The sequence below is a fragment of the Panthera tigris genome, chromosome F2 (assembly GCF_018350195.1).
Source record: "Panthera tigris isolate Pti1 chromosome F2, P.tigris_Pti1_mat1.1, whole genome shotgun sequence".
Lineage (NCBI taxonomy): Eukaryota > Metazoa > Chordata > Mammalia > Carnivora > Felidae > Panthera > Panthera tigris.
In genome coordinates this window covers 82,835,373-82,860,337 of record NC_056676.1, presented here as the reverse complement: position 1 = coordinate 82,860,337, position 24,965 = coordinate 82,835,373, and the positions used below count along the sequence as shown (strand labels likewise).

The window sequence follows — 24,965 nt, the reverse complement described above, 5'->3', positions numbered from 1 at the left end:
GGTGGCTCAGTCAGTTAAGCATCTGACTCTTGGTTTCACCTCAGGTCATGATCTCCTGGTTCGTGAGTTTGAGCCCCACATCGGGATCCGTACAACAGTGCAGAGCCTGCTTGGGATTCTCTCTTTCTCCCTGTCTCTCTGCCCTTCCCCTGTGTGCACACACACTCTCTCTCTCTCTCTCTCTCTCTCAAAATAAATAAATAAACTTAAAAAAATAAAAAGATTGCTTTATCTCTAAGTTATACAGCTTCGATAGCTTTTCCATCTTTTTTTTTTTTTTTTTTTTTTTTTTAAGTAGGCTCCACACCCAGTGTGGAGCCCAGTATGGGGCTCCAACCCACAAACCTGAAATCAGGGCCCGAGCTGAGATCAAAAGTTGAACGCTTAACCGATTGAGCTACCTAGGCATTCCACCATCTTCTTACTTTTAAACTTTGTGTCCTCACGGGGCGCCTGGGTGGCTCAGTCCGTTGAGTGTCCGGCTCCGGCTCAGGTCATGATCTCACAATTTGTGGGTTTGAGCCCCGCATCGGGCTCTGTGCTGCCGGCTCAGAGCCTGGAGCCTGCTTCGAATTCTGTCTCCCTCTCTCCCTGCCCCTCCCCTGCTCATGCTGTCTCTCTCTCTCTCCTTCAAAAATAAATACAAAACATTAAACTTTGTGTCCTCAGGTTTTAAATAAGTCTCCATATAGCATGGGGAGAAGAAAAAAAAGGGGGCTCCTGGGTGCATCTGTCAGTTGAGCATCAACTCTGGATTTCAGGTCAGGTCATAATTCCAGGGTCATGGAATGGAGCCCCACTTCAGTCTCCACGCTGAGCATGGAGCCTGCTCGAGATTCTTTTTCCCTCTGCCCTCTCCCCCACTCGCTCTCTCTCTCAAATAAAAAAAAAATAAATGAAAATATTTTAATATATCTAGTATATTAATTATATTATAGATATTAATATCTATATTATTATCTATAGATAATATCTATATTAATATCTATATTATAGATATTAATATATCTAGCAAATATATTTAGTAGAACTAATATCTATATTAATATCTACTAATATCTAGTAGAATTAATATCTATAGTAATATCTATATTATAGATATTAATATATCTAGCAAATATATCTAGTAGAACTAATCTGAGCCGGCTTTCAAGTAACACTATACTGCTTCATAGGTAGCATAGGTACTTATAACCAAGTATTCCCAATTCCTCCCTCCCATCCCTTATGACATTGCTGTCTTCCATTTTACTCATCCATGTGCTATAATAACCTAATATATCGTTGCTATTATTACTTTGAAAAACAATAATCTTTCAGAATAATCGGGAATAAGAAAAATAAAAGATTTTGTTTCACTGTCACTTATTCCTTCTCTGATCCTTTTCCTTTCTTCATGAGTTTCCGCCATGTGACAGTTCGCAGCTCTCTAAAGAGCTTTTAACATTTCTCACAAGGCCAGTCTGCTTCTGGCAACCAACTCAGGACCAGGACCCAGGAACTTGCCAGTAGCGCAGAGTCTTCTGTGAGCAGCCTCCGGAACCGGGAACCCGATTGGTGGCGAGATGGAGGGCGCGGCGGAAGTTCAGGGCGGGCACTTCCTGTCCGGCCGCTCTGGCGCTCAGGGCCTGGCGTCTGCGAGGGGCGCGTCCTTCCGTGTCCGAACTGAGTGAGTCTGGGCGAGGGCGGCCGGCGCGGAGGTGTCTGAGCGGCCGTGGGTAGCGCGCGGAGGTGGCGTGGAGTGTGGGGAGGAGGGCAGGGGAGGGCGGAGGCCCCCGCGGAAACCCGCTCGGTGGCGTCCAGGCTCCCTGGGTCGCCGCGTGGATGAAGAAGGCCTTAACGAGGAGGCGAGGTTGGGACGTGGTCAGGGGATGAATCAAATTGTGCTTTTTCTGGAAAAGTGCTTTTCACGCAGCAGATTGGGTGAAAGGATAGAGTTGCTAAAGCTGTCAGGGAAGGGACCTCGGTTCCTGGGTCTGAAGTGGACAAGCAGGAATCACTTTCTGGAGCTAGAACAATCACGGCGTTCGTTCATTCATTTGTTGGGCGGTCAATAAACATTGCCTTAATGATCGTGATTAAGGTTTAGTTATATTTTTCTTGGTTATGGTTTGCCAACATTATACAAAGTACTTTATACATTTTCCTCATTTAATTCTCAAAATAGTCACTTAGGATAGCGGTAGTGTTCTCATTTTAAGGTCTGTGTAGAAACTCGTCACTTACCGGGGGACCTTTGCATTAGTAGGTGGTGTATCCAAATTTGGAATTCAGCCGTCTTAGCTTCCAGAGCCCATGCTTCCAGCAGCAGTGTTACATGCCTTCCTGCCAGTCTGGAAGCAAAGGCAGAGTGCAGACCTACCAGCGATACACATTTCTACTTGAACTAAGGGGTTCGTTTGCATGGAGTGGGGAGCTGTGGAGGTGGGAGCTAGCTTTGTATCAGAGGCTGATTAGGAAGGTTTTGCTGAGAGTGATAACCCTCATGTCACCTGTCAGCCTGTAGTAAAACCAGAGGAGGGGTTCTAAATGTCATATGTATACTGACAGTTCCCAGTGTATACCCAGCCAGCTTCGGCCCTTCTCCTGAATTATGGACCCATATATGCAAAAGCTCTCATTCTCCACTTGTAAGTCTAATAGGCATCTTAAATACAACACATACAAAACCAATTTTTAATTTTTACCCTTCAGATGTACTTCTACAGTCTTATCCTTTTGAGTGAATGGAGATGTCATCATCTCAATACATACCTTGGGCCAGAATTCTTGATGTCTTTTTTTTTTTTTTTTTTTTTTTTTTAATTTTTTTTTCAACGTTTTTTATTTATTTTTGGGACAGAGAGAGACAGAGCATGAACGGGGGAGGGGCAGAGAGAGAGGGAGACACAGAATCGGAAACAGGCTCCAGGATCCAGGCCATCAGCCCAGAGCCTGACGCGGGGCTCGAACTCACAGACCGCGAGATCGTGACCTGGCTGAAGTCGGACGCTTAACCGACTGCGCCACCCAGGCGCCCCAGAATTCTTGATGTCTTATCCCAAATCTAATTCATCAGCAAATCCTATTAAGTATGCCTTTGAAATGCATCTAGAATCTGATCACTTATCAGCTACTGCCACCACTCTGGTCACCTCTAGTGGATTGTAGCCTGAGCCTTCCAACTGGTTTTCCTGTTTAGGCCCTGATAGCCCCCACCCCCCACCCCCAGTCTGTTCTCAAAGCAGCAGCTGGAAAGGCCACAAGACCTGTCAAGGTCATATCACTGTCCAGACCTTCTAGATGCTTCCCATCTCATTCAGATTTAAAGCCCAAATCCTATAGTCTATGAGGCTCTCCACCCTCTTTTCTCGTGCCCTCCCCAGCTCCCCTTCAGCCCCTCTGGCCTCCTCGCCCTTACTTGAACACATCAAGTGAGCTTGCACCTCATAAACTTTGCACTTGTGCTTTCCCCTTCCTAGGATATATCTCCCCTAATATCCACATATTGCCTGCCCTCACTACAGTGAGATCTCTCCTTTGATGTTGCTTTATCAAAGGTGCCTTCCCTGACTATCCTCTGTAAAATATCTCCTACCACCAAGTACTGCCCTCATGCTACTCATTCTTTCTATCCTTTATCGTCACCTGTCATAGGCACTTAAAATTTTGTCTGTCAGACTCCCTACTTGTTGTGCACTGCATGAGAAAGAACCTGGTCTGCTTGTCCTCAGGTGTTTGCCCACTCTCCAGGACCTCCTAAGAGGGCCTGAGATGCAGCCCATTGGTTCCTCCAGCCAGGTGCACTGCTGGGGCCATCACATGGTGGCCTTAGGATGCTGTTGTACCAGGGGCTGCTGGGGAGGCCTCATGGTGGGCAAGGGGATATAGTCTCAGAGACTACTGGGTGCTTAGTCCACCTGCCCTTCCCAGGGCTTTCTGGCAGCCCCACACTCCATGTCTGCTGCCATAGACCTCTTGAGATCCAGGCACAGAAGTCTCAGTGTTGCTGTGAGAAAAGCAGGTTGGTCACACTCCATTACAGTCTTCCCTCTCCCTGCAGTTTTGCCCACCTCCTTGGGAAAAGCTCAGAGATCCAATGATAGCCGTCAAGCAGCTCCTTCCTGATGGGCCCCAGGTGAGTGGTATGCATGGAGACACCTCTGTGTGGCCTTAGCCCTTTCTTGGCTGGAGTCTCTCCATGGTTCTCTCTATGAGGGGCTGGTCCCAGAGGGTAGTTGGCTCCCTGTCTTCACCAGTGTCCTCGGTCCCTGAGTTCAGGTCCCTGAAATGTGCTCCACACTGTGTCTTCCCAATCCCTGGACCAGACACAGTGGAGGGCAGGGGTTCAGCAGACAAAGACAAGTGGAAATGGTGCCTGCCTCAAAGAGGCCACTCTTGTGAGGATAAGTCTGGTACATGCGTTCAGAGGGATTTTGCCCATCCTGAGCCTAATGGCTCCTCCACACCCCAGACCCACCCTGGGCCTGATCCTGGGGTTGCAACAAGATCTCGTCATTCCAGGTCTCGGTTTCCTTTGAGGACGTGGCTGTGCTCCTCTCCTGGGAGGAGTGGGGCTGTCTGGGCCCTGCTCAGAAAGGCCTCTACAGGGACGTGATGCTGGAAACCTACAGAAATCTGGTCTCACTGGGTAAGGCTTCTCTCTGAAGTTGGGCTCTGGGTTCCTTGCTCATGAATGGGACTGGGGCTAGGCTTGGGGCTAAGAGGCTCCTCATCCCCTGGGCCCGAATGCAAGACATTTATGACCCTGGTCCCAGGCAGGCCTGGTCTGCATAGAGGAGAGGACAGGCAGTGCCATGGACACCCTGATTTCCTTGTAGGAAGTATAGAAGAAGAGTATCATTCATTTAAGTTCATACAGGCAGTCAGGGACAGATCTAGGATTTGAATCCATTTGGTTTCAGAGCCCTACCTTACACCACAATGTGCTGCTTCCCTTTAGTCCTTGTAGACAGTCCTTGGTAGACATCAAGACTCTATGAGTCTTCTAGTGTGATGTGTTCAGGCCCCAACTCTGTCCCTTATCTACAGCCCCCAGAAGAGCTGGGTTTAACTTTTTTTCAGCTGGGGCAGAGGCCTGAATCTGTCTCCTTGATTAGCAGACCAGGCGACAGGGGAGGTCATGACCAGCACACACGTGCTGCCCATGGGGCCATCCTGCCCTGGACTTGGATGAGTTGTCAGTCTTGCTCCCTTTCTCTGGAACAGGACTTCAACGTTCCAAACCTGATGTCATCTCCAGGCTGGAGAAGGGGGAAGAACCATGGGCCCCACAGTCACTGAGAATTGAGGAGAGCTGGATCCGGAATCACAGGAGTGGAAGTAAGTCTCCAGGAATGCCCCCATGCTCTCCTGCCCCTGCTGGCAGGTGCTGCCACTTCTCCAGGCCCTTCTCTGTGAGCTCTGGGCCACATCTCTTGTCACTGCCAAGGCTTTGCTTTCCCTCTTCTCCATTTCTGCCTTCTCGTTTCTCTCTATACCCATAAATGAGTTCGTGGTTCCCTTAACCCTAGGAAATGATCAGAAAGATCCCAGAAAAGAGCTCAGGTATCTTTCTGGGGCGCTGACTCCCTGCCCTGGCTGCCCATTCCTTCTCAGGCCTTGCTGGTCAGCTCTGCCTTGGCTGCTTGGAAAGACCACCCAGAGATATGCCCTCCTGCCCAGAGTCATTCCTGCTATTGCTCACTTAGACTTCCCAGGCTGATTCAGGGCCTTGGAGAAAAACATGAGTTAGGGTTTCTTCATGTGTAGCAAAGAGTATGGGCATATAAATAGTGAACAGTAAGTGTAGCTGAATCCTCTGTGCTACCACAGCAGCTAACAATGCCTGGACATTTGTGCTCAGTACATGCACTTATGCAATCTTCCAAGGTCCTCACAGTTGGTGCTCAAGAAACTGAGGCACGAGAGATTCAGTTGCTGGCCTGAGATCACACAGCTGGCCAGGAAAAGAGCTGGGTTGGATCTCTGGCATACTGGCTCCACACTCCATGCATTTTTCCCCCTTTTAGAAACAGCTTTATTAAGGTATATTAAGCATTAATATGCCATGCGTGTTTAACATGTGCAATATGCTAACATTTGTGCATTATGTATGTACGTGTGAAACTATTCACCACAGTCGAGATAGCAAGAATATCCTTTACCCCCAAAACTTTCTCCTGTTTCTTTGTAATCCCACCTTCTCACTTCTTCCCATCTCTATCGTGAAGTGATTACTGATCTGCTTTCTGTCTATATAAATTACATTTCCTAGAGCTTTATATAATTGGAATCATAGAGCATGTATTCTTTTTTTTGTCTGTCATCTTTTGACTCAACATAGTTCTTTTGATATTCTTCCACGTTATGTATCAATAACTTATTTATTAATTTTTTTATTTTTTATTTTGTTTATTTTTTAGATTAGTATTTTATTGTATGGATATGCCACAATTTGTTTATCAATTCTGTTAACAGACATTTGGGTTGTTTCCAGTGTGGGGTTAATAACAGATAAAGCTGCTGTGAACATTTGTATGCAGACCCCTGTATGACCATTCATTTCCTTTACTCTTGGATAAATACCTAGGAATAGAATGGCTGGATTACATGGTAGGTATATATTTAACTTTTTACGAAACTGCCAGACTCTTTTCCAAACTGGTTGCACCATTTGATATTCCCACCAGCGATGGATGAGGGTTCCATTTTCTCTACATCCTCATCAATACTTGGTGTCATCAATCTTTTTCATTTTAGCCACTCTGATGGATGTGTAGTGGTGTCTCATTGTGGTTTTAATTTTAATTTCTCTAGTAATTAAAGATGTTAGCTGTCTTTCCATGTACTTGTTTCCCTTCTGTGTATTTTCAGTGGTGAAGTGTCTGTTCATGTCTTTGCCTATTTTTTAACTGGATTTTTTGCTTTCTGGTTGCTAAATTTTTTTGGCTTTTTAATTTTTATTTAAAAAAAATGTTTTTAATGTTTATTTTTGAGACAGACAGAGACAGAGCGTGAGCAGGAGAGGAGCAGAGAGAGAGGGAGATGCAGAATCCGAAGCAGGCTCCAGGCTTTGAGCTGTCAGCACAGAGCCCGACATGGGGCTCAAAATCATGAACCATGAGATTGTGACCTGAGCCGGTTGGACACTTAACTGACTTAGCCACCCCAGTGCCCCACCAAGTTTTAATTTGTTTAATTTGTTAATCCACTTGTTTCAGCACCATTTGTTGAAAAAAAAAACAAAACCATTTTTTCTCCACTTGTATTGCCTTTGTGCTTTTGTCACAAATCAGTTGTCCATATATGTGTGGGTTTATTTCTGGACTCTCTGCTGTCTTCTGTTTGTCTATTGTCAGTCTCTACTGCAGTATCATACCGTTTTGATTACTGAGGCTTTATGAAAAGTCTTGAAATCAGGGGTGCCTGGGTGGCTCAGTCAGCTAAGTGTCTGACTCTTGATTTTGGCTCAGGTCATAATCTCATGGATCATGAGTCCCAGCCTTGCACTGGGCTCCATGCTGACAGTGTGGAGCCTGCTTGAGATTCTCTCTCTCTCCCTCTCTCCCTGTCCCTCTCCCTGCTCCTCCCCCACTCAAGTGCGCTCAAAAATAAATAAGTAAACTTAAAAGTCTTGAAATCAGGTAGTATTAATTCTCCAACTTTGTTCTTCATTTTCAGAGTTGCTTTGGCTATTCTAGGTCTTCTGTATTTCCATATGATCTTTAAAATCAGCTTGTTGATTTCTGCTCCTGCTAGACGGCTAGCATTTTATTGTGATTGCTTTGAATCTATAGACCAGTTTGGGGAGAATTGACATATATTGTGTTTTCTGACCCATGAACAAGATGTACGTCTCCATTTATTTATGTTTCAGTTTCTCAGTAGTATTTTAGTTTTCCACATTGAGGCATTTAACATCTTTTGTCAGATTTATTCCTAAGTATTTTTATTTTTATGCTGCTGTGCATGGTATTTCCAATTCTTCATTACTTATGTATAAAAATATAGTTGATTTTTGCAAATTGTTCTTGTACCCTGCAATTTTGCACAGTCCATTTATCGAGTTTCCTGTATATGTGGGTGCACACAGTGGGAATGGTGGCATATAGGGAAATGAGTCCATGCTGGCAGGAAAGGGGTAGAGTTGGCAGAAGTGCTGTAAAGTAACTAAGTGGTAGCATGCCTCTGTAACTCTCTTACCCAGATTTTGCCTGATGAAATTAAACCAGTTAAACTTATTTTTGGGTCCCCCTTCGTTTCTCCACATGCACCACCCTCTGTGGGTTACACAATATGTTAAACATTGTCCCCTGATGACTTCCATTTTGTCATATCTCCTTACCTGGAAGTAAGAAGTGGTTTATCTTCCAGGAGATTTCCAAGGGCCTTTGGTGCAACCTCCCATTACAATTTCTTGAGGGCTCAGAGTCCATGCCAGAAGCATTATTTTCCCTATTTCATAGATGAGGAAGTTGATGATCAGAGAGATGAGTCAGTTACACACAGCTGGGGAGTAGCTGGGATTTGAATCATGGCTGTTTGGCTCCAAGACTGTGTGGTTTCCTCTGTGCCACCTGAGACCAGGATGGACTTTGTCATTCTGCCCAGTTTCAGGGATGTTCACCGTCCTGCAGCTGAGCATTTAACATGCTTCTTCTCCTGGTGGCCTTGTCTGGTGGTCCTGGTGGTCCTGTGGTTTTGCCTCTTAGGTAGGAGGAGGAGCCTGAGAAGAACCTGAGCAAAAGGGAAGGGGGTCCAAGGACAAGGACACCCAGGCAGAAGAATTTGTCAAGGACAGGCTGGGAATTGGGCACAGAACGTGTATGAATTCAAATGTATCACTCAGCTATGATCTGGCTTACTTATGGTGAACAAGCTGGGTAGCATCCTCGTGGCTGTCAGAGCCTATAGTGTACAGGGGAGGACAGACCAGAACAGAGACACACATGTTTAAAGAGAAGTAGACAGGGGCACCTGGGTGGCTCAGTCAGTTAAGCGTCCCAACTTCAGCTCAGGTCACGATCTCATCGTTCGTGGGCTTGAGCCCCTCATTGGGCTCTGTGTTGACAACTTGGAGCCTGGAGCCTGCTTCGGATTCTGTGTCTCCCTCTCTCTCTGCCCCTTCCCAGTTCACACTCTGCCTCTCTCTCTGTCTCTCAAAAAATAAATAAACATTAAAAAAAAAATTTAAAGAGAAGTAGACAGGACTGCATTAGGGCCTAGCAGGCTGTGTTAGATGTGTGTTAGATGTGATTCTGATCCCAGAGGAGTAGGAAGCTATGAAATGTGTGTTTTATTTTGGGGGTGCCTGGGTGACTCTGTCAGTTAAGCTTCCAACTTCAGCTCAGGTCTTGTCTCATGGTTCGTGAGTTCAAGCCCCACACCAGACTTATATTGATAATGCAGAGCCTGCTTGGAATTCTCTCTCTGCCTTTCCCTGCTTGCTCGCTCTCCCTCTCAAAATAAATACATAAACTTAAAAAATAAGATAATTTATTATTTTTAGGGGTGACTGGTGACTGTTTTTTGAGTGGCTGACTCTTGATTTCAGCTCAGGTCATGATCCCAGAGTGGTGGGATCAAGCCCTTCATTGGCTGTGCAGCTGAGGGCCTGCTTGGAATTCTCTCTCTCTGCCTAAAAAGAAAAAAAAAAGTATTTTTATACAGTGAACACGTATCATCTTACCAAAATAGTCTTGTAGAGAAGTACACCAATGAGAATAAAATCACCCCAAATCTTCCTATGTAGAAATGTTCATTCTTGGCACTAGGTGACAGTATTTCATAGACCATATATACGTTGGCTTGAACAGATAAAAGTTTCTTTTCCTCATGTAGTAGAGTCCCTGTTTGGTGTGTTCCCTGTTGGACATGCTTGTTCAGAAGCCAGTTTATCTGTTTTGTCTGCCGTCCTCTGGAGCAGCATGTCCAAATGCTCATCTCCAGCCCCATCTCTATGCTCCACATCATAAACACATCTGTCCTCAGGCTTGTGAGACAGAGAAAGAGCAGAGGAGGCAAATCCTGGCCTTGAAGAAGCCCAAATCACTGCCTGTCCCGTTCCAATGGTGAGTTCAGCTACATGGCCGTACCTAGTACCTTTAGTTTCTTCGTGGTTGCTCCAGAACTTACCAGGTACATCTTAACTTATCAATCTCCTTCTGGTTTATACTAACAATTCCAGGGGCATGTAGAATTGTTGCTCCTACATGGCTTTATTTTCTCTTCCTCTCTTTGTGCTAATGTTACACAGTTCCATCTCTGTATGTTCCAAGTGAAACAATTCGTTTTCATAATTCTTACTTTATATAGTTAATTATGTCTATTATGAAAATTGAAAAAAAATGAGAACAAGAATGAATGTAGAGTTTGTTGTATTTACTTTCTTATTTACCATTTGTCTTCATTTGTTCCTGTACATTCCATTAGCCACCTGCTGTCATTTTCTGACTCCCAACAGCACTCTGCATTCACTCACCTCCTCTGTGCTGTCTTTGTCACATATAAAATATTCCTATCTGTGATACTGTGATTTATAATGAATATATATTTGGTTCTCATCCCCATTTCTGGCACAGAGCTCCTGAATCCCTTGGAATTTCCTATGTGAGGAAAGCAACAAAGATTGCTCTACTGTTTTTTTTTTTTTTTTTTTTTTTTCCCACGTTTTTTATTTATTTTTGGGACAGAGAGAGACAGAGCATGAACGGGGGAGGGGCAGAGAGAGAGGGAGACACAGAATCGGAAACAGGCTCCAGGCTCCGAGCCATCAGCCCAGAGCCTGACGCGGGGCTCGAACTCATGGACCGCGAGATCGTGACCTGGCTGAAGTCGGACGCTTAACCGACTGCGCCACCCAGGCGCCCCTCTACTGTTTTGATAATACCCGAGGGTATAAATAGCTCAGCAGTCTGATCCAATTAAACTTGGGCTGTGGTATTTTTAAAGCATCGTTAGAGGTTTGTTCTGACTCCAGCAGGGTGACTCCCTGCCCTCTCAGCCACACTCACCAGGACTTTTGCCTCTTTGCCTTGGAGTTGGAAGGAATGGTAACTACCCGTGGCCTAACCTCCTGGTGAGATGTGGTAAGCTTTCACTGGGAGCCAAGGAGAAAGGCCCCTTCTTCCTGTCCCCACCAAACCCAAGTACAGCATCTGTCAGGCTGAGCTGTGGGTAGAGATAGAGTGGGTCATGGCTCAAATGCCCTACATTCTCAGTGTTCATACAAATTTTAGTAGATTTTCTTGAATAAGAAAACTGCTTCTTGATTTGCAGTTTGCCCTTAGGATAATTTCCGGAGACTAAATCATTGTTAGTTTGGTTTTTTGTTGTTGTCATTTTTGTTTTTTGTTTTTTTGTTTTTGTTTTTAATTTAAATCCAGGGTGGTTAACATACAGTGTAGTCTTGGCTTCAGGAATAGAACCCAGTGATTCATCTCTTACATATGACACCCAGTGCACATCCCAAAAAGTGCCCTCCCTAATGCCCTTCGCCCATTTAATCCGTCCCCCTACCCACCTCCCCTACAGCAACCCTGTTTGTTCTCTATATTTAAGAGTCTTTTATGGTTTGCCTCCTTCTCTGTTATTATCTTATTTTTCTATCCCTTCCCCTGTGTTCATCTGTTTTTATAATTCTTACCATCTTTGTTTTGCTGTAACATGGATCCAGTGAGTTCTTTACACTGTCATCCCGGAAATGCAATTTCCTAGCTTTCAGTTTTGAAGATTGTTTTTGCTAGATGCTGAAATCTGTGTTGTCATTTATTTTCTTCAGCCCGTTAACAACACCCTTTTTTCTACTGCCTTCCACTTCTACAGTTGAACAGTCAGCCTGCGGTCTTATTTTGCTTTTAAGTTGATAAGTCTTTTTCTTCTTGCTGCTCTAAATATTTTCTTTCTTTAGTTTTTAGCACTTTGATTATGTTATACCCAGGTGTGGGGTCTTTTTGCATTTATATTGCTTATGATTCTTCAAGCTTTTTGCAATGATTTGTAGATTTTTGTCAGTTGTGGAAAGTTGTAAGCTAATATTTTTTTTTAAGTTTTTATTTTAATTCCAGTTGGCTAGCATACCGTGTGATATGAGGTTCAGGTGTACAATAGAATGATTCAACAATTCCATACATCACCCACTGTTCATCAGAACAAGTGCACTCCTTCATCCCCATTACCTATTTAGCCCATCCCCATACCCACCTCCCCACTGGAAACCATCAGTTTGTTCTCTATAATTAAGAGTCTGTTTCTTAATTTGCCTCTCTCTCTTTTGTTTTTCTTTGCTCATTTGTTTTGTTTCTTAAATTGCACATATGAGGGGCACCTAGGTGGCTCAGTTGGCTAAGCATCCTACTTCAGCTCAGGTCATGATCTCACAGTTCGTGGGTTTGAGCCCCGCATCAGGCTCTGTGCTCATGGCTCAGAGCTTGGAGCCTGCTTCGGATTCTGTGTCTCCCTCTCTCTCTGCCCCTCCCCTGCTCATGCTCTGTGTCTCTTTCCTTCAAAAATAAACGTTAAAATTAAAAAAAAATGAAAAATAAAATAAATTGCACATATGAGTGAAATCATATGTTATTTTTTTTCTCTAACTTATTTCACCTAGAATAATACTCTCTAGCTCTATCCATGTCGTTACAAATGACAAGATTTCATTCTTTTCTATGGCTGAATAATATTCCATTGTCCATATATACACCATGTGTATCCATTCATCAATGGACGGACACTCGGGCTGCTTTCGTATCTTGGCTATTGTAAATAATGCTCCTGTAAACATAGGGGTGCATGAATCCCTTTGAATTAGTGTTTTTGTATTCTTTGGGAAAATTCCCAGTAGTGCAATTGCTAGGTCATATGGTAGTCCTATTTTTAACTTTCTGAGAAACCTTCATACTGTTTTCCAGGGCAGCTGCAACAGCTTACATTCCCACCAGCAGTGCACAAACGTCCTTTTTCTCCATATCCTTGCCAGCATCTATTATTTCTTGGGCTGTTGATTTTAGCCATTCTGATAGGTGTGAGGAAGCCGGTATTTCTTTTGTCCTGTTCCTTTTCTCCTCTTTTTCTGGGATTGTAACTATACATATATTACACTGTTCTGCCATATCACACCTGTTTCTTATGCTCTTTTCTATATTTCCTGTCCTTTTTTCCCCCTCTGTGTTTCAATCTGAAACTTAAGAATACTTTTACTTGTGTACCTTCCAGTTAAGTAATCCTCTGTTCTATTATGTCCTGTCTGCTAAGAAACTCTCTGTTGAACTCTTAATTTCAGTTTCCGTTTGATTTCTGGTCACATTCTGTATCCCTTTATGTTCTTATATATACTAATCAGTTTTGCTTTTGAAATTGGTTCATGACAGTATCTGAATCACCTGTGGGTTTGTTTCTATTGTGTATTTTTTTCTCTTGGTTTCTTGTCATTATTCTTTTTCTTAACATACTTTCTGATATTTAATTGAGAGTATTATAGATAAAACATTATAGAGTCTCCATTTGATGTCATACTCTTGAAAGAGGATTAAGTCTCCTTTTGGCAGAAAGATAACATGACATTGAATTAGCATGTCTTGTCAAGGGGTTGGTCTTAGGCTTTGTTAAAGCTGTTAGAGTTAGACTTTGTTAGAGTAATTTCCTACTCATTGGTCACCTTTGAGGAATGCTAGGGAATTGATTCATTATTCTGAAAACTGGTGAATAAATATATCAAGTGTTTATTCTGCCTTTGTAAGATGTGTTATACCTCAGGATAACTGAACAATTGGTGAGTAGAAATTTCTCATCATAGAGCTTCCAGCTGTAAAAAAAAAATAAAAGAAAAATAAAAGAATGACAGAATTAGAAATCACTATTTCAAAATTCCAAATTTAAAAATGAATATAGGGGCGCCTGGGTGGCTCAGTCGGTTAGGTGGCCGACTTCGGCTCAGGTCATGATCTCGCGGTCCATGAGTTCGAGCCCCGCATCGGGCTCTGTGCTGACAGCTCAGAGCCCGGAGCCAGTTTCAGATTCTGTGTCTCCCTCTCTCTCTCTGACCCTCCCCCATTCATGCTCTGTCTCTCTCTGTCTCAAAAATAAATAAACGTTAAAAAAAAATTTTTTTTAATAAAAATGAATATAAATAATGATCACTAATGGCTGCTAACATTGCAAAAAAGAGAAGCAACCAGACATTTTGTACCTCCTGATGGAAAAACAGTCTACCACTTATAAAGAGTTGTTTTTAGTTTAGTTTTTTTTTTTTTTTTTAAAAAAGACCTGAATCCTGAGATACCAACTAAAAGGTGTAAATACAGAAACAGCTAATAGTGACACATCCTTCCTCTAACTTTGTACAAAGAATACCCAACAGTAAGGCATCATCTATCTAAGGCAAAAGTTAGGGGATTGCCTCAAAAAACCAACCATAGAGGAAAGACTTCTAAATTTTGACATTTGGGGATGCCCTGGCCTTATAACTACCACCTTACTCAAATGTGCCTCCACTTGACAAGTACCATTCATACACAGAGTTCCCAAGCATCTTTTTATTGTCTCGTGTTAAAATACAAATAGGCAACCAAGAATCACTAGATTCCTGAGGGAAAATGGCAGCATGAATCAGCATGAGATGTTGCTTCTTGACCCACAGATCATTCTATTCTGTGGTTTGTTCGTTTGTTTGTTTTTGAAAGGGAGAGAGTGCACACAAGTCAGGGAGGGACAGAGAGAGAGAAAATCCCAAGCAGGCTCCACACTGTGAGCACAGAGCCCAAAGTGGGGCTCAGTCCCACAAACCGTGAGATCATGACCTGAGCCAAAATCAAGAGTCGAACACTTAACCAACTGAGCCACCCAGGCACCCCTCTTCTGTGGTTTCTCATTTTGTTCACATTCTTCATTATTTCCTACCCAGTGAAATAATACCTCTCGGCTGAGATCTTTTTAGACTCCACTCCTAAGATGTTGAGGACTCTTGACACTTCAGATACTCCTGATAGAAGCCACAGGAATTCTGGATGTTTACATCCAGAGTCTGCCCCTTCAGACTGCTCATAAGTTTCTAGAATAAATGTTTGTTTGTTTTTAGCTTCCATACTTAAGTAAATCCCTTTGAAGTATTGTGAGTAGTTCACTGAAGTCTTTTAAAAGGACTTAGCCCAATGCTAGACACCATCTAATCAACGTTTTCAGCTCTGTTTCCTTGTCTGGCCAAACAGTCTGCAAGTAACAGCCTGTTACAGCTCTATAATAACTAGTTTACAAAAGAGAGGTTCAATTATGCTTTCATGGCATCCCACAGTAGGGCTCCCCTCTCAGTGTTCTGACCTGGGTTGTCCTTCCAACAGTCATTGTGTCCACATGATTTAGTGGTTTAGTGTGAAATTTTTGTTTTGTCTTTAGTAAATTTCCTTTCATTGAATTTCAGAATTCGGTTGTATCACAATTTTTACCAATACTCAGGTACTTTTGTACATTGGGAATGTGTGGTATGGACTGTTGCACACATTTAGCTTTTCTGCCTTGTACTGTGCCTGCTGTTTGGATGAGTATCTGTTTTTGTATCTTTTCTTTGTATCTATTTTTCTCTATTTACCCTAATTTGCTTCTATAAAGCCAATTTGTCCATATCAAATCATCTTTCCATTATCTATTACTCTGTATACCCTTTATTCATTATAAGCCATTTATCATTCATTTATTTTTAAACAGATATTTGAATATCTATTATAGAAAGCTATAAGAAGCTATAAGAAGATACCTTGTTTGCAAAGTATGCAGCAATGGCATGATCAGCAGAGGCGGTGACCTTCCGAGCCTCCACTCCTGTTACCCTCATCACCTTTCTGAGCGCCCTCAAGTCATGCCTCACCGTTTCTGCTCCATCTGTGCCTAGTTGGCCCGTCTGCAGATGTAACACTTTGACCTTGGGCTTCTCCTTACTTCCTCCCCACACCAGCTTTTGTTGCTTTGATAGAATGCTTCTCTCCCCTCTTTCCTCATCCCATTGAGGTCATTTTTTGCTTTTGCATTCTGAAAATCCAGTGTCCTCCTAGGAGATACTTGTTTCATATAAATGTTCCTATTTATGCTCTAATTCTTTTTCCCATAGTAGAATACACATAACTCATTTTTCTTCATTCTTTCAGGTTTTGAGTCTCTAATGGAAAAAAAGGAATTAACTCCAAAACAGGAAATTTCCAAAGCAATGGAGTCCCAGAGAGCAAAATCAGAAGAACATGCAAGAAATATATCCAAGGAATCTGATTTTGAAGAAATGTGTAAAACTGAGGGAAAGATAAAGAATTACTGGGGAAAATCTACAGTGGAAAGACTTAAGAAATCCTTCTCCCAGAAGAACAATTCCAGACCGGTGACACTGACACGTGTGAAAACCCCCATGGGGGAAGGCCAGATATCCGGTTCCACGGAGGTAAAGTGCACTGCAGACCCAAACCCTGTCGGATTTCATCGAGGGTCTAGAGGGGAGAGTCTCCACCAGAATGTGCCACATGTAGATGACTTTCAACAAACTCAGGACCTCATTAATCTCCCATGTTTCCATCTAGGAGAAAGATCATGTCAGACAGATGTGTTTGTGAAAGTGGCCAGGCAGAGTTCAGTTCCTGGTGAGAGTCAGAGGGTTAACAATCCAAAGAAATCCTTCGAGTGGACTGAGTGTGGAAAACCTTTCAGCCGGAGTAGAGCTCTTTCTCTACATGGGAGTAATCACACCAGAGAGAAGCCCTTTGAGTGTGGTGGATGTGGAAAAACTTCCTGCCACTGCTCTGTCTTCAACCAACATCAGAGAGTTCACTGTGGAGAGAAGCCCCACACCTACGCTGAGTGCGACAAAGCTTCCGGGGCTCATGCCTACTTCATTCAGCACCATGACATTCACACTGGAGAAAGACTTTATGAGTGCAGTGAATGTGGAAAAGCTTTCAGTACACGTTCATCGTATAGTCAACATCTTAAGATTCATACTGGGCAGAAACCTCATGAGTGTAATCAGTGTGGGAAAGCCTTCAGTCATAGCTCTAACCTGATTCATCATCAGAGAACTCATAGCGGAGAGAAACCTTACACATGTAAGGAATGTGGGAAGGCTTTTAGTAGACAGTCACACCTCCTTCAGCATGAGAGAACTCATTCTGGAGAGAAACCTTATGACTGTACGGAGTGTGGCAAAGCCTTCAGTGCACGATTATCTCTCATTCAACATCAGAGAATTCACACAGGAGAAAAACCCTATGAATGCAACGAATGCGGGAAATCCTTTAGCCTGAACCGAACCCTTATCGTTCATCAGAGAATTCATACTGGAGAGAAACCCTATAGGTGTAATGAATGTGGGAAATCCTTCAGTCAACGTTCCCAAGTCATTCAGCACAAGAGAATTCACACTGGTGAGAAGCCTTATATATGCAATGAGTGTGGAAAATCATTCAGCGCTCGCCTGTCCCTTGTCCAGCATCAGAGAATTCACACTGGAGAAAAACCTTATGGATGCAATGAGTGTGGGAAGACATTCAGTCAAAAGGGACATCTGATTCAGCATCAGCGAATTCACACTGGAGAAAAACCCTATGAGTGTAATGAGTGTGGAAAAGCCTTCAGCCAGAGTTTTAATCTCATTCATCATCAAAGGACACACAATGGTGAGAAGCCCTATGAATGTAATGAGTGTGGTAAAGCCTTCAGTGTGCTCTCTTCCCTTGTTCAGCATCAGAGGGTCCATAATGGTGAAAAGCCCTATGAGTGTCACAAATGTGGGAAGGCTTTTAGCCAGGGCTCACACCTCATTCAGCATCAGAGGAGCCACACTGGAGAGAAACCCTATGAGTGTAACGAGTGTGGGAAAACCTTTGGGCAGATATCCACCCTAATTAAACATGAGAGAACACACAATGGAGAGAAGCCCTATGAGTGTGGAGACTGTGGAAAAGCCTTCAGCCAGAGTGCACACCTTGTCCGCCATCGAAGGATTCACACTGGAGAGAATCCCTACGAGTGCAGTGACTGCGGGAAGGCCTTCAACGTCCGCTCCTCTCTCGTCCAGCATCACAGAATTCATACAGGGGAGAAGCCTTATGAATGTGAGAAGTGTGGCAAGGCCTTCAGTCAGCATTCACAATTTATTCAGCATCAGAGGATTCACACTGGAGAGAAGCCCTATATGTGCAATGAATGTGAGAAAGCCTTCAGTGCACGCTTGTCCCTTATCCAACACAAGAGAATTCACACAGGAGAGAAACCCTACAAATGCACTGAATGTGGAAAATCCTTCCGACAAAGCTCTCACCTCATTCGTCATCAGAGAGTTCACAGTGGAAAACGACCTTATACGTGTAATGAATGTGGGAAAACTTTTAGTCAGAGAATAACTCTTACTGGTCATGAGAAAATTCACACTGGAGAGCAAGCCTATCAGTGTATTAATTGTGGGGCCCTCTTTAGTGCACAGGCAGCTTTCATTCAGCATCGTAAAGTTCACAATGGAGAGTAACTCCACTTTATTCGATAGTCTCCCCTGTTTTACATCAGAAGCAATGTACTGATGGGAAAGCTGTCACTTTTACAGCTTTCATTTTGGAGATTCATCTCTCCAGTGATTTAAGATCTCCCAGTGTGCTGTTAACTAAAGGTAGGCTGCAAAATTATGTGCTAAAAATTCCAAGGTCACATGCCTTCCCTCAGATTCAGAGGGTGGCCCTGTGCTTCAGTACTTTAAACAAGCACGGCTTAAATATACTTATTTAAAATCATGTTTTCATAGCACCAGATCTTAAGGTGCAGTGAGGTATTTTATGTGGTCACTTGCTTTTCTTTCCTTGTACTCATCTATTTCAGGTTCAAGAAAAGTTCACTGGAATCCTTGCACTTTCAATCATGATAGAGCCAGTTTGGGATTTCTTTGTTTGGCCCTCTTCAAAATGTTTTCGTTCTATTGTGAGGAATATCCCTTTAACTTCAAAAATGTTATCCCTTTTCAGCATCAGATAATTCAGACAGGAGAGAAACCTTATGAGCTTGAGTAAAGTTTGTTAAGGAATGACATGAGGCCTATGTGTAGATTGAAACTTTTAAGATCCTTCTAAGAAGTCGAATGACACAAGTAAAATGGGTTTTTCTACAAGGTAATTGGGAAAGACAAAATCCTGTGAATTGGGAGGAAAGTAGCCATAAAGTTGACACACAGTGGTATATGGGATATGACTTAACAGGTTTTGTTCTCAAAACCAAGGTTGGTGTATTCTGTATCAGTTTCTCCGGGGGAGAAGGTGAGTGGTCATAACCGTGTTCTGGGCAGCCTGGCACTGAGCAGACTCTGGTGAGGAGTGGCAGGTCCTTCTGCTGCCAGAGGACAGGATTCCAGGTGAGGTAGGTAGGTAGATAATTGTGCAAGTTGTTTGTCAGCCTGGGAACTCTTGTGTGCATGTTTTAAAGCTGCCTTTTGTCCTCCAGAGTGATGTTGGTCAGCAAGGTCTCAGTGTCCTTAGGTTCTTGATGTTTGAGATGACAAATATCCTGGGAGCTCTGTTTTCCTAAAGCCAGTTTCCAGAGTTGCCACCCTTGCCTGTGGTGCTTCTGCCCCAGGTTCCCTTATGAGTGGTTCACTTCAGTATCCTCAGAACCCTGTTCTCCAGAAACTTCTTTAGCACTTTTTCCTACTTTCTTTGTGGAGGAAAGATTAACATCAAAATGGTCTGAAACAGGTTATACATAAATAGAAATTCAGCAACAGCAGTCTGTAAGAAACAGTTGTAGAAGCTGAAATCTGACAACTGAAAGTAGCTTAGAGTCTTTGATGAACAATCTGAATGCCATATGAACAAACACTTGAGAGGAGATTGACCAGTTAATATTTGGGATAAGCTATAATGGAATGGTGCTTTGTATATAAGAATCAGGGTAAGAAAGAATAAGTGAGAGCAATTGGCCATTTTATTCCTTTATAGTGTCATTTTCACTAATAAAATTATTCCAGTTTTCCCATTTATTAAAGGAGCTTTCTTAGAATTTGACTCCATTCTTTTTTCTTACATTGACTTGACCTGTACTTCAGATTTTATTTTCCAGGCTCTTGCCCATATGGTAGTGGCAGTGGTCTTTACTTCTCTTAGAATGTTGAAAAGCTGATTAGAAAAATCTGCCTCTTGATGATAATCCTCCTAAGCATACTTCACCGCAAATAGCTTTGACTTAAAAAATGAAAATGGGAATGAATTTACTGTGATAATAATGGTTGTATGCTGAATGAAAATTGTGATTCAGTCAATAAACCTTTACTTTTTTACCTTAGCATGTGCCAGGCATTGTGATTAATGCTTTGCATGGGTTTTCTCATTTAGCCCTCACATCGATTCAGTGACGCAGGTACTTTTATTTACCCTGTTTCACAGTGAGACCTGAGGCACAGTCTGCTCAGTGGTAGTGCTCTCTGTGTGGCTCCACCACCCAGGCTCTTGATACCTCCTGAGTCCTGCAGGCTAGCACCTGCTGCACCCCAGCACCCCAAGAATGAAGGCAGTGCTGGTAGGAAGCTTGCAGCCCCAAGGCTGGCCCATCTGCTGATTCCAAATGGTACATTTTACTTAAATGCGGTTTGGTAGATGGGTCTTTAGGTGTTTGATCAATGACGGAAAATGAGAAACAGTTCAAAGGTAGGAGCCTCTGGCTTATGACTTCACTAACCATTGCCCGACAGGCATGTTCCACATAAGAAAGAGACTGTCTGTCTTTTCCTGAGGTGGCTGGAAACTTTAGTCTCTGGAAGTTGTGTCAGAAGCTCCTTCTGGCTCTCCTGGTTTCTCAGTCTGAGGTAGGGCCTTGGAGCTTTTTATTCAGTTACAACTTTTGCTTCTAGAGAAGGGCCCTTTAGGAAGGAAGACAAATTAACTGTTTTTGCTCCAAGGGTCTCCCATCCTTTCAAGAGACAGAAAGACTAAGAAGCCATGACAGTGTCTTCCTCAAGATTGCATGTGATCTTAGAATGCCAAATCCAGAAGAAATATTTTTTTTTCTTTTTAAATCCATCTTTATATACAGTGCAGATGTTTACTTAATTAAGAATTCCAGCCTTTATTTTAATCCTCTGTTTAAGTAACTATGGCTAAGACATCCCTTCTAATTCCTGTGATGAGTTTCTAATTGTTTTAGTTTTCAGTTAAGTATTTCACCCAAATTGTATTAGATCTTATTTACATAGTCGTTCATATGCTCCATTCCAGTCATAAATTTCTCTCTTACCTAATTTTTTACTTAGCTTGGTGATGACATCAATATTGGCTGGGAGGCAGACTGTCTTCTGATGGTGCAGACCCGCTCTGTGCTACACTTGTTGCTTACCACAGAGCAGTCATCCCTTGGGACCCTAGCTTCTAAACCAAGTAAATTAATTACAACTGAGAAGAGAAGGACATTTCACTTTCTCCAGTTGATGAAAAGAAGCTTTCTGGAAGAGATACTCATTCTGTAGTGGCTGGAGCCTACTTCCCTCAAGGAGCATCACCCAGGCTTGAGAAATGCATTGGTGGGGGAGCACCAACGTCCTGGGAAGGTGATACAGTGGCTAATTTCTATAGGCTAGGAATGACAGTAGGAGGGCTGTCATGAAAATGGGTTCCATAACTCAGTGGGGATTGTTGAATACCAGACAGGAGCTCATAACCTTTTCAGTGGAAGTGTGTCACCTTAACAGGCCCAGGGCCAGAGCAGTAATCAGAACAGTTAGAACATAGATGTTTTGGCCCTGGATAATGGTGATGGTGTCTCTGAGACAGAAATAGATAGACGGCCCACTAAAGTTTCTATCAGTGTAAGTGAAAAAACCATGTATTTGGTGAAGAGACACCTGAACTTCTTGAAAGAAGAAAAGGCCAGATTCCCTTGAGGAAAGACCCTAATGCTCTCCCCCAATTTTATACTATACCTTATTTCCTTTCCAAAAGGGAATGTGGCCAATTATGGAGTAACCATGTTGAAAGACAGGAAATACCCACGCTTACGAGAGATGAGAAAGTAAGAATTAGCTTGGACTGAAGAAGAAAACAATCTATTAAACTGCTGGAATTGCAGACGAGGATAAAGCCAGCTTCAAAGTTAATAGGAGACAATACTTTCCCAAAAACGATATGTACCTTTAAAATGTCATGACATTTTACCTCTGTTTTCTTACTGAAGAACTTTGTTCTCTAATGTCACAGAAAACAGGGATGTGTGATAAATTATCAAGAATGAAACACCCACTCTTTCCTGACAGATCTAAGTCACTGCACAGAGAAGCAGCCTTGATTTACAACTGGAACCAGATAAGGAGTTTAGGACCCCATATTCCACATCTATATTTTGTGGTTTCCAGGGAAATAGGAGACTGGGTCCACCTCACAGTCCAGAACCAATGTTGACCCACTACTCACAGCCTAGTTTTGCTTCCTGCCTGTCCAAGCACTGCTTCAGACAGATTTCACCTAAACACCCTTCCCTGAAGTCCTGTAACAACTCCATTTTCCTTTGGTGAGACACCCCACAGATCTCGTTTGTCACCCTTGTGGTAATAGCTCCATGACCCTAACTTGGTTGGAGTATAGGCTTGTTCCTGGTAGTCTGAGGCTGATCAGGCAAGGGGAGGGGATACTGGACTCTGGCTCTGAACTGATGTTGGTTCAAGTTATTGCTGTTGTTCACCAGAGTAGGAGTTCATGGAGTCAAGTGGCAAATGGATTTTTAACTCAGGATCATTTATTTCACAGTAAGATCACTGGGGCCCAGAACTCACCCCATGGTATTTACCCAGATCCTGAATGCATAGGTAGAGGAGACATATTGCACTTGGCAGAATCCCCATTTGAGTTCTCAGGGTGTTACGATAGGAATCTTTGGATTAAACAGGCCTGGAGGTGAGCCCAGCTCCCCACTTGTAGGCTGGATTACTCTGGGCAAACTAACCTTTCTGAGTGTTTGCTTATCTGCAAAATGGGAAAAGAAATAAAAACCCATGTGGGGCTATTTGGGGGTTAGGATTAGGTAGAACCAAATATGCAGAGTGACCAATGTGCTACTCAGAACACAGTGGGCACACAGCAGAGCCAGCTCTCTTTCCTGCCACTCTGGTCAGGGCAGCAAGAACAGTAGAAAGAGCACACTGCCTTTGGAGAGGGTTAGCTTGAGTCTTGGCTCCACATCAATGGGCTGTTTTTCATTGTAAAAGAGGGCATAATATAACTCCTATTGGAGAGAGATTTATGTGTAATAACTCCTATAATGGAATGTGGTGTTTTCCCAAATACTACCACTCTCTTCCTTTCTTCAAAGAGAACTAGTGTGGTTGATCATGGATTCATTTAATCAACAAATGTATATGGTAAGTACTTATTCTGGGTATGGTTCTAGATGCTGGGGATACAACAATAGATAAAATCCCTGCCCTCATGGAGCATACATTCTAGCAAGGAGAGAAAGATGATAAGCAAAGAAAGTATATGGTGGTGGTGAATGCTCTGAAGAAAAACAGGGAGTAAAGTAGCTCATTATGGAACAGAAGTAAGGTGTCCTCTCGATCCTGTGGCCAAAAAAAAATATCTACAAGCTCTCATCTCAGAAGAATTTGGCAAGTAGCTGCAGGGCCTGGGTCCCCTAGCCCGCAAGACTTGGATTGGGAATTGTGCCCTGGATGGGAACAATTGTTTTCCCCTCAAAACTATGGGGCCTGCTTGAGGGTGGGGACTGGTCTTTATTTGCTGTTGTATCCTAAGTATTTCAGGTAGAACAGTGGTCATTGCATGTTTCAAACACTGGCTAACCATTGTCACTCATTCCTCACCCCTTACACCCATACCATGCCCTTGGGAAGAGATTAGGGATCAGGTTTCAGGGTTGGGGGTCACAGGCTTTTCGCTATTTCAGGCTGCAGCACCAGGCTCCAAGGACTGATGACTCACCTGGGTCCCAGCAGTTGGAAGAGGAGACAGCAGCAGGAGTGAGTGCAAGTTGTTCAGGGCCCACCTGCCCTGCCTTCCTCACCAACGCAGCAGGCCGCAGGCTGGTCCTCAGTGTGGACAACCGTTGTGAATCAAACTAGAGAACCAGGCTATAGTATCCCCAAGACCCGTGAAACAGCAGAGAGCCTCGTGGAGTTCCCATTCTCACACTTCCAGATTCCCGGGCCATTTCATTTGCTCCTCCCCAGTTTGCTTCCTCTTTTCAACTGTCTGGGCTTCAAGGTCACCATTCTAACTGCAGAATGAGAGGATCGAGATCAGGAGAGTTCTCTGTATTATTCACAATCCCATTTTTCCAGAAACCTAGAACTAAAGAGGCCTTAAGAGGCTCCCAGTTGTGTTGAGAATCCCTTTTTCTAGGGATAGTGATTCCTTGCCACACTGAAACATCCATGATGGTATCCAATTCCCAGTAGTGAGAGAGGTGCACTGCATCCAAAAGCCTCTTGCTGCATTTTCAGGGCAGTTTCTCTGGTCTTTTTTTTCACATTTATTGGGGTAAATTAAGAAAAATAGTATATATTTAAAGTATACAATGTGATGAGTTAATATACATTGTGAAATGATTACCACAATCAAGTTAATTAACACATCCATTACCTCACATACTTTTTCAACACTTTTCTTTATGTGATGAGAACACTTAAGATCTATTCTCAGCAAATTTCAAGTATAATACGCAATAATCATTAAGTATAATCACCATGTAGGGGCGCCTGGGTGGCTCAGTCGGTTAAGCGTCCGACTTTGGCTCAGGTCATGATCTCGCGGTCCGTGAGTTCGAGCCCCGCGTCGGGCTCTGTGCTGACAGCTCAGAGCCTGGAGCCTGTTTCAGATTCTGTGTCTCCCTCTCTCTGACCCTCCCCCATTCATGCTCTGTCTCTCTCTATCTCAAAAAAATAAATAAACATTTTAAAAAAAAGTATAATCACCATGCTGTACATTAAGTCCCCAGAACTTACCCATCTTGTAACTATAAGGCTCTGTCCTTTAACCAAC

The 24,965-nt window shown here is 43.2% G+C and overlaps 1 protein-coding gene across 4 annotated transcripts; it reads left to right on the top strand.

Moving 5' to 3' along the window:
* The first annotated feature begins 1,611 nt into the window (after positions 1-1,611).
* Positions 1,612-20,244, top strand: LOC102957739 (zinc finger protein 252-like). 4 transcript variants are annotated; one of them, XM_007094840.2, is made up of 5 exons: positions 1,621-1,669; positions 4,043-4,117; positions 4,504-4,630; positions 5,209-5,322; positions 16,113-20,244. In XM_007094840.2, the coding sequence occupies exons 2-5, from the start codon at positions 4,079-4,081 to the stop codon at positions 18,470-18,472; spliced, it is 2,640 nt and encodes an 879-aa protein (XP_007094902.1). In that variant the 5' UTR covers positions 1,621-1,669; positions 4,043-4,078; the 3' UTR covers positions 18,473-20,244. The 4 variants fall into 4 exon arrangements, with proteins under 4 accessions (XP_042829165.1, XP_042829164.1, XP_007094902.1 ...); XM_042973229.1 differs by having other exon boundaries at positions 1,639-1,669; positions 4,025-4,117; XM_042973231.1 differs by lacking the exon at positions 4,043-4,117 and having other exon boundaries at positions 1,612-1,669; positions 5,243-5,322.
* Positions 20,245-24,965: the final 4,721 nt, after the last annotated feature.

Coding starts and splice junctions, on each gene's coding strand:
- LOC102957739 (XM_007094840.2), top strand. CDS start 4,079: ATGATAGCCGTCAAGCAGCTCCTTCCTGATGGGCCCCAG. Junction 4,118..4,503: donor TCCTTCCTGATGGGCCCCAG/GTGAGTGGTATG, acceptor TCGTCATTCCAG/GTCTCGGTTTCCTTTGAGGA. Junction 5,323..16,112: donor CCGGAATCACAGGAGTGGAA/GTAAGTCTCCAG, acceptor TCATTCTTTCAG/GTTTTGAGTCTCTAATGGAA.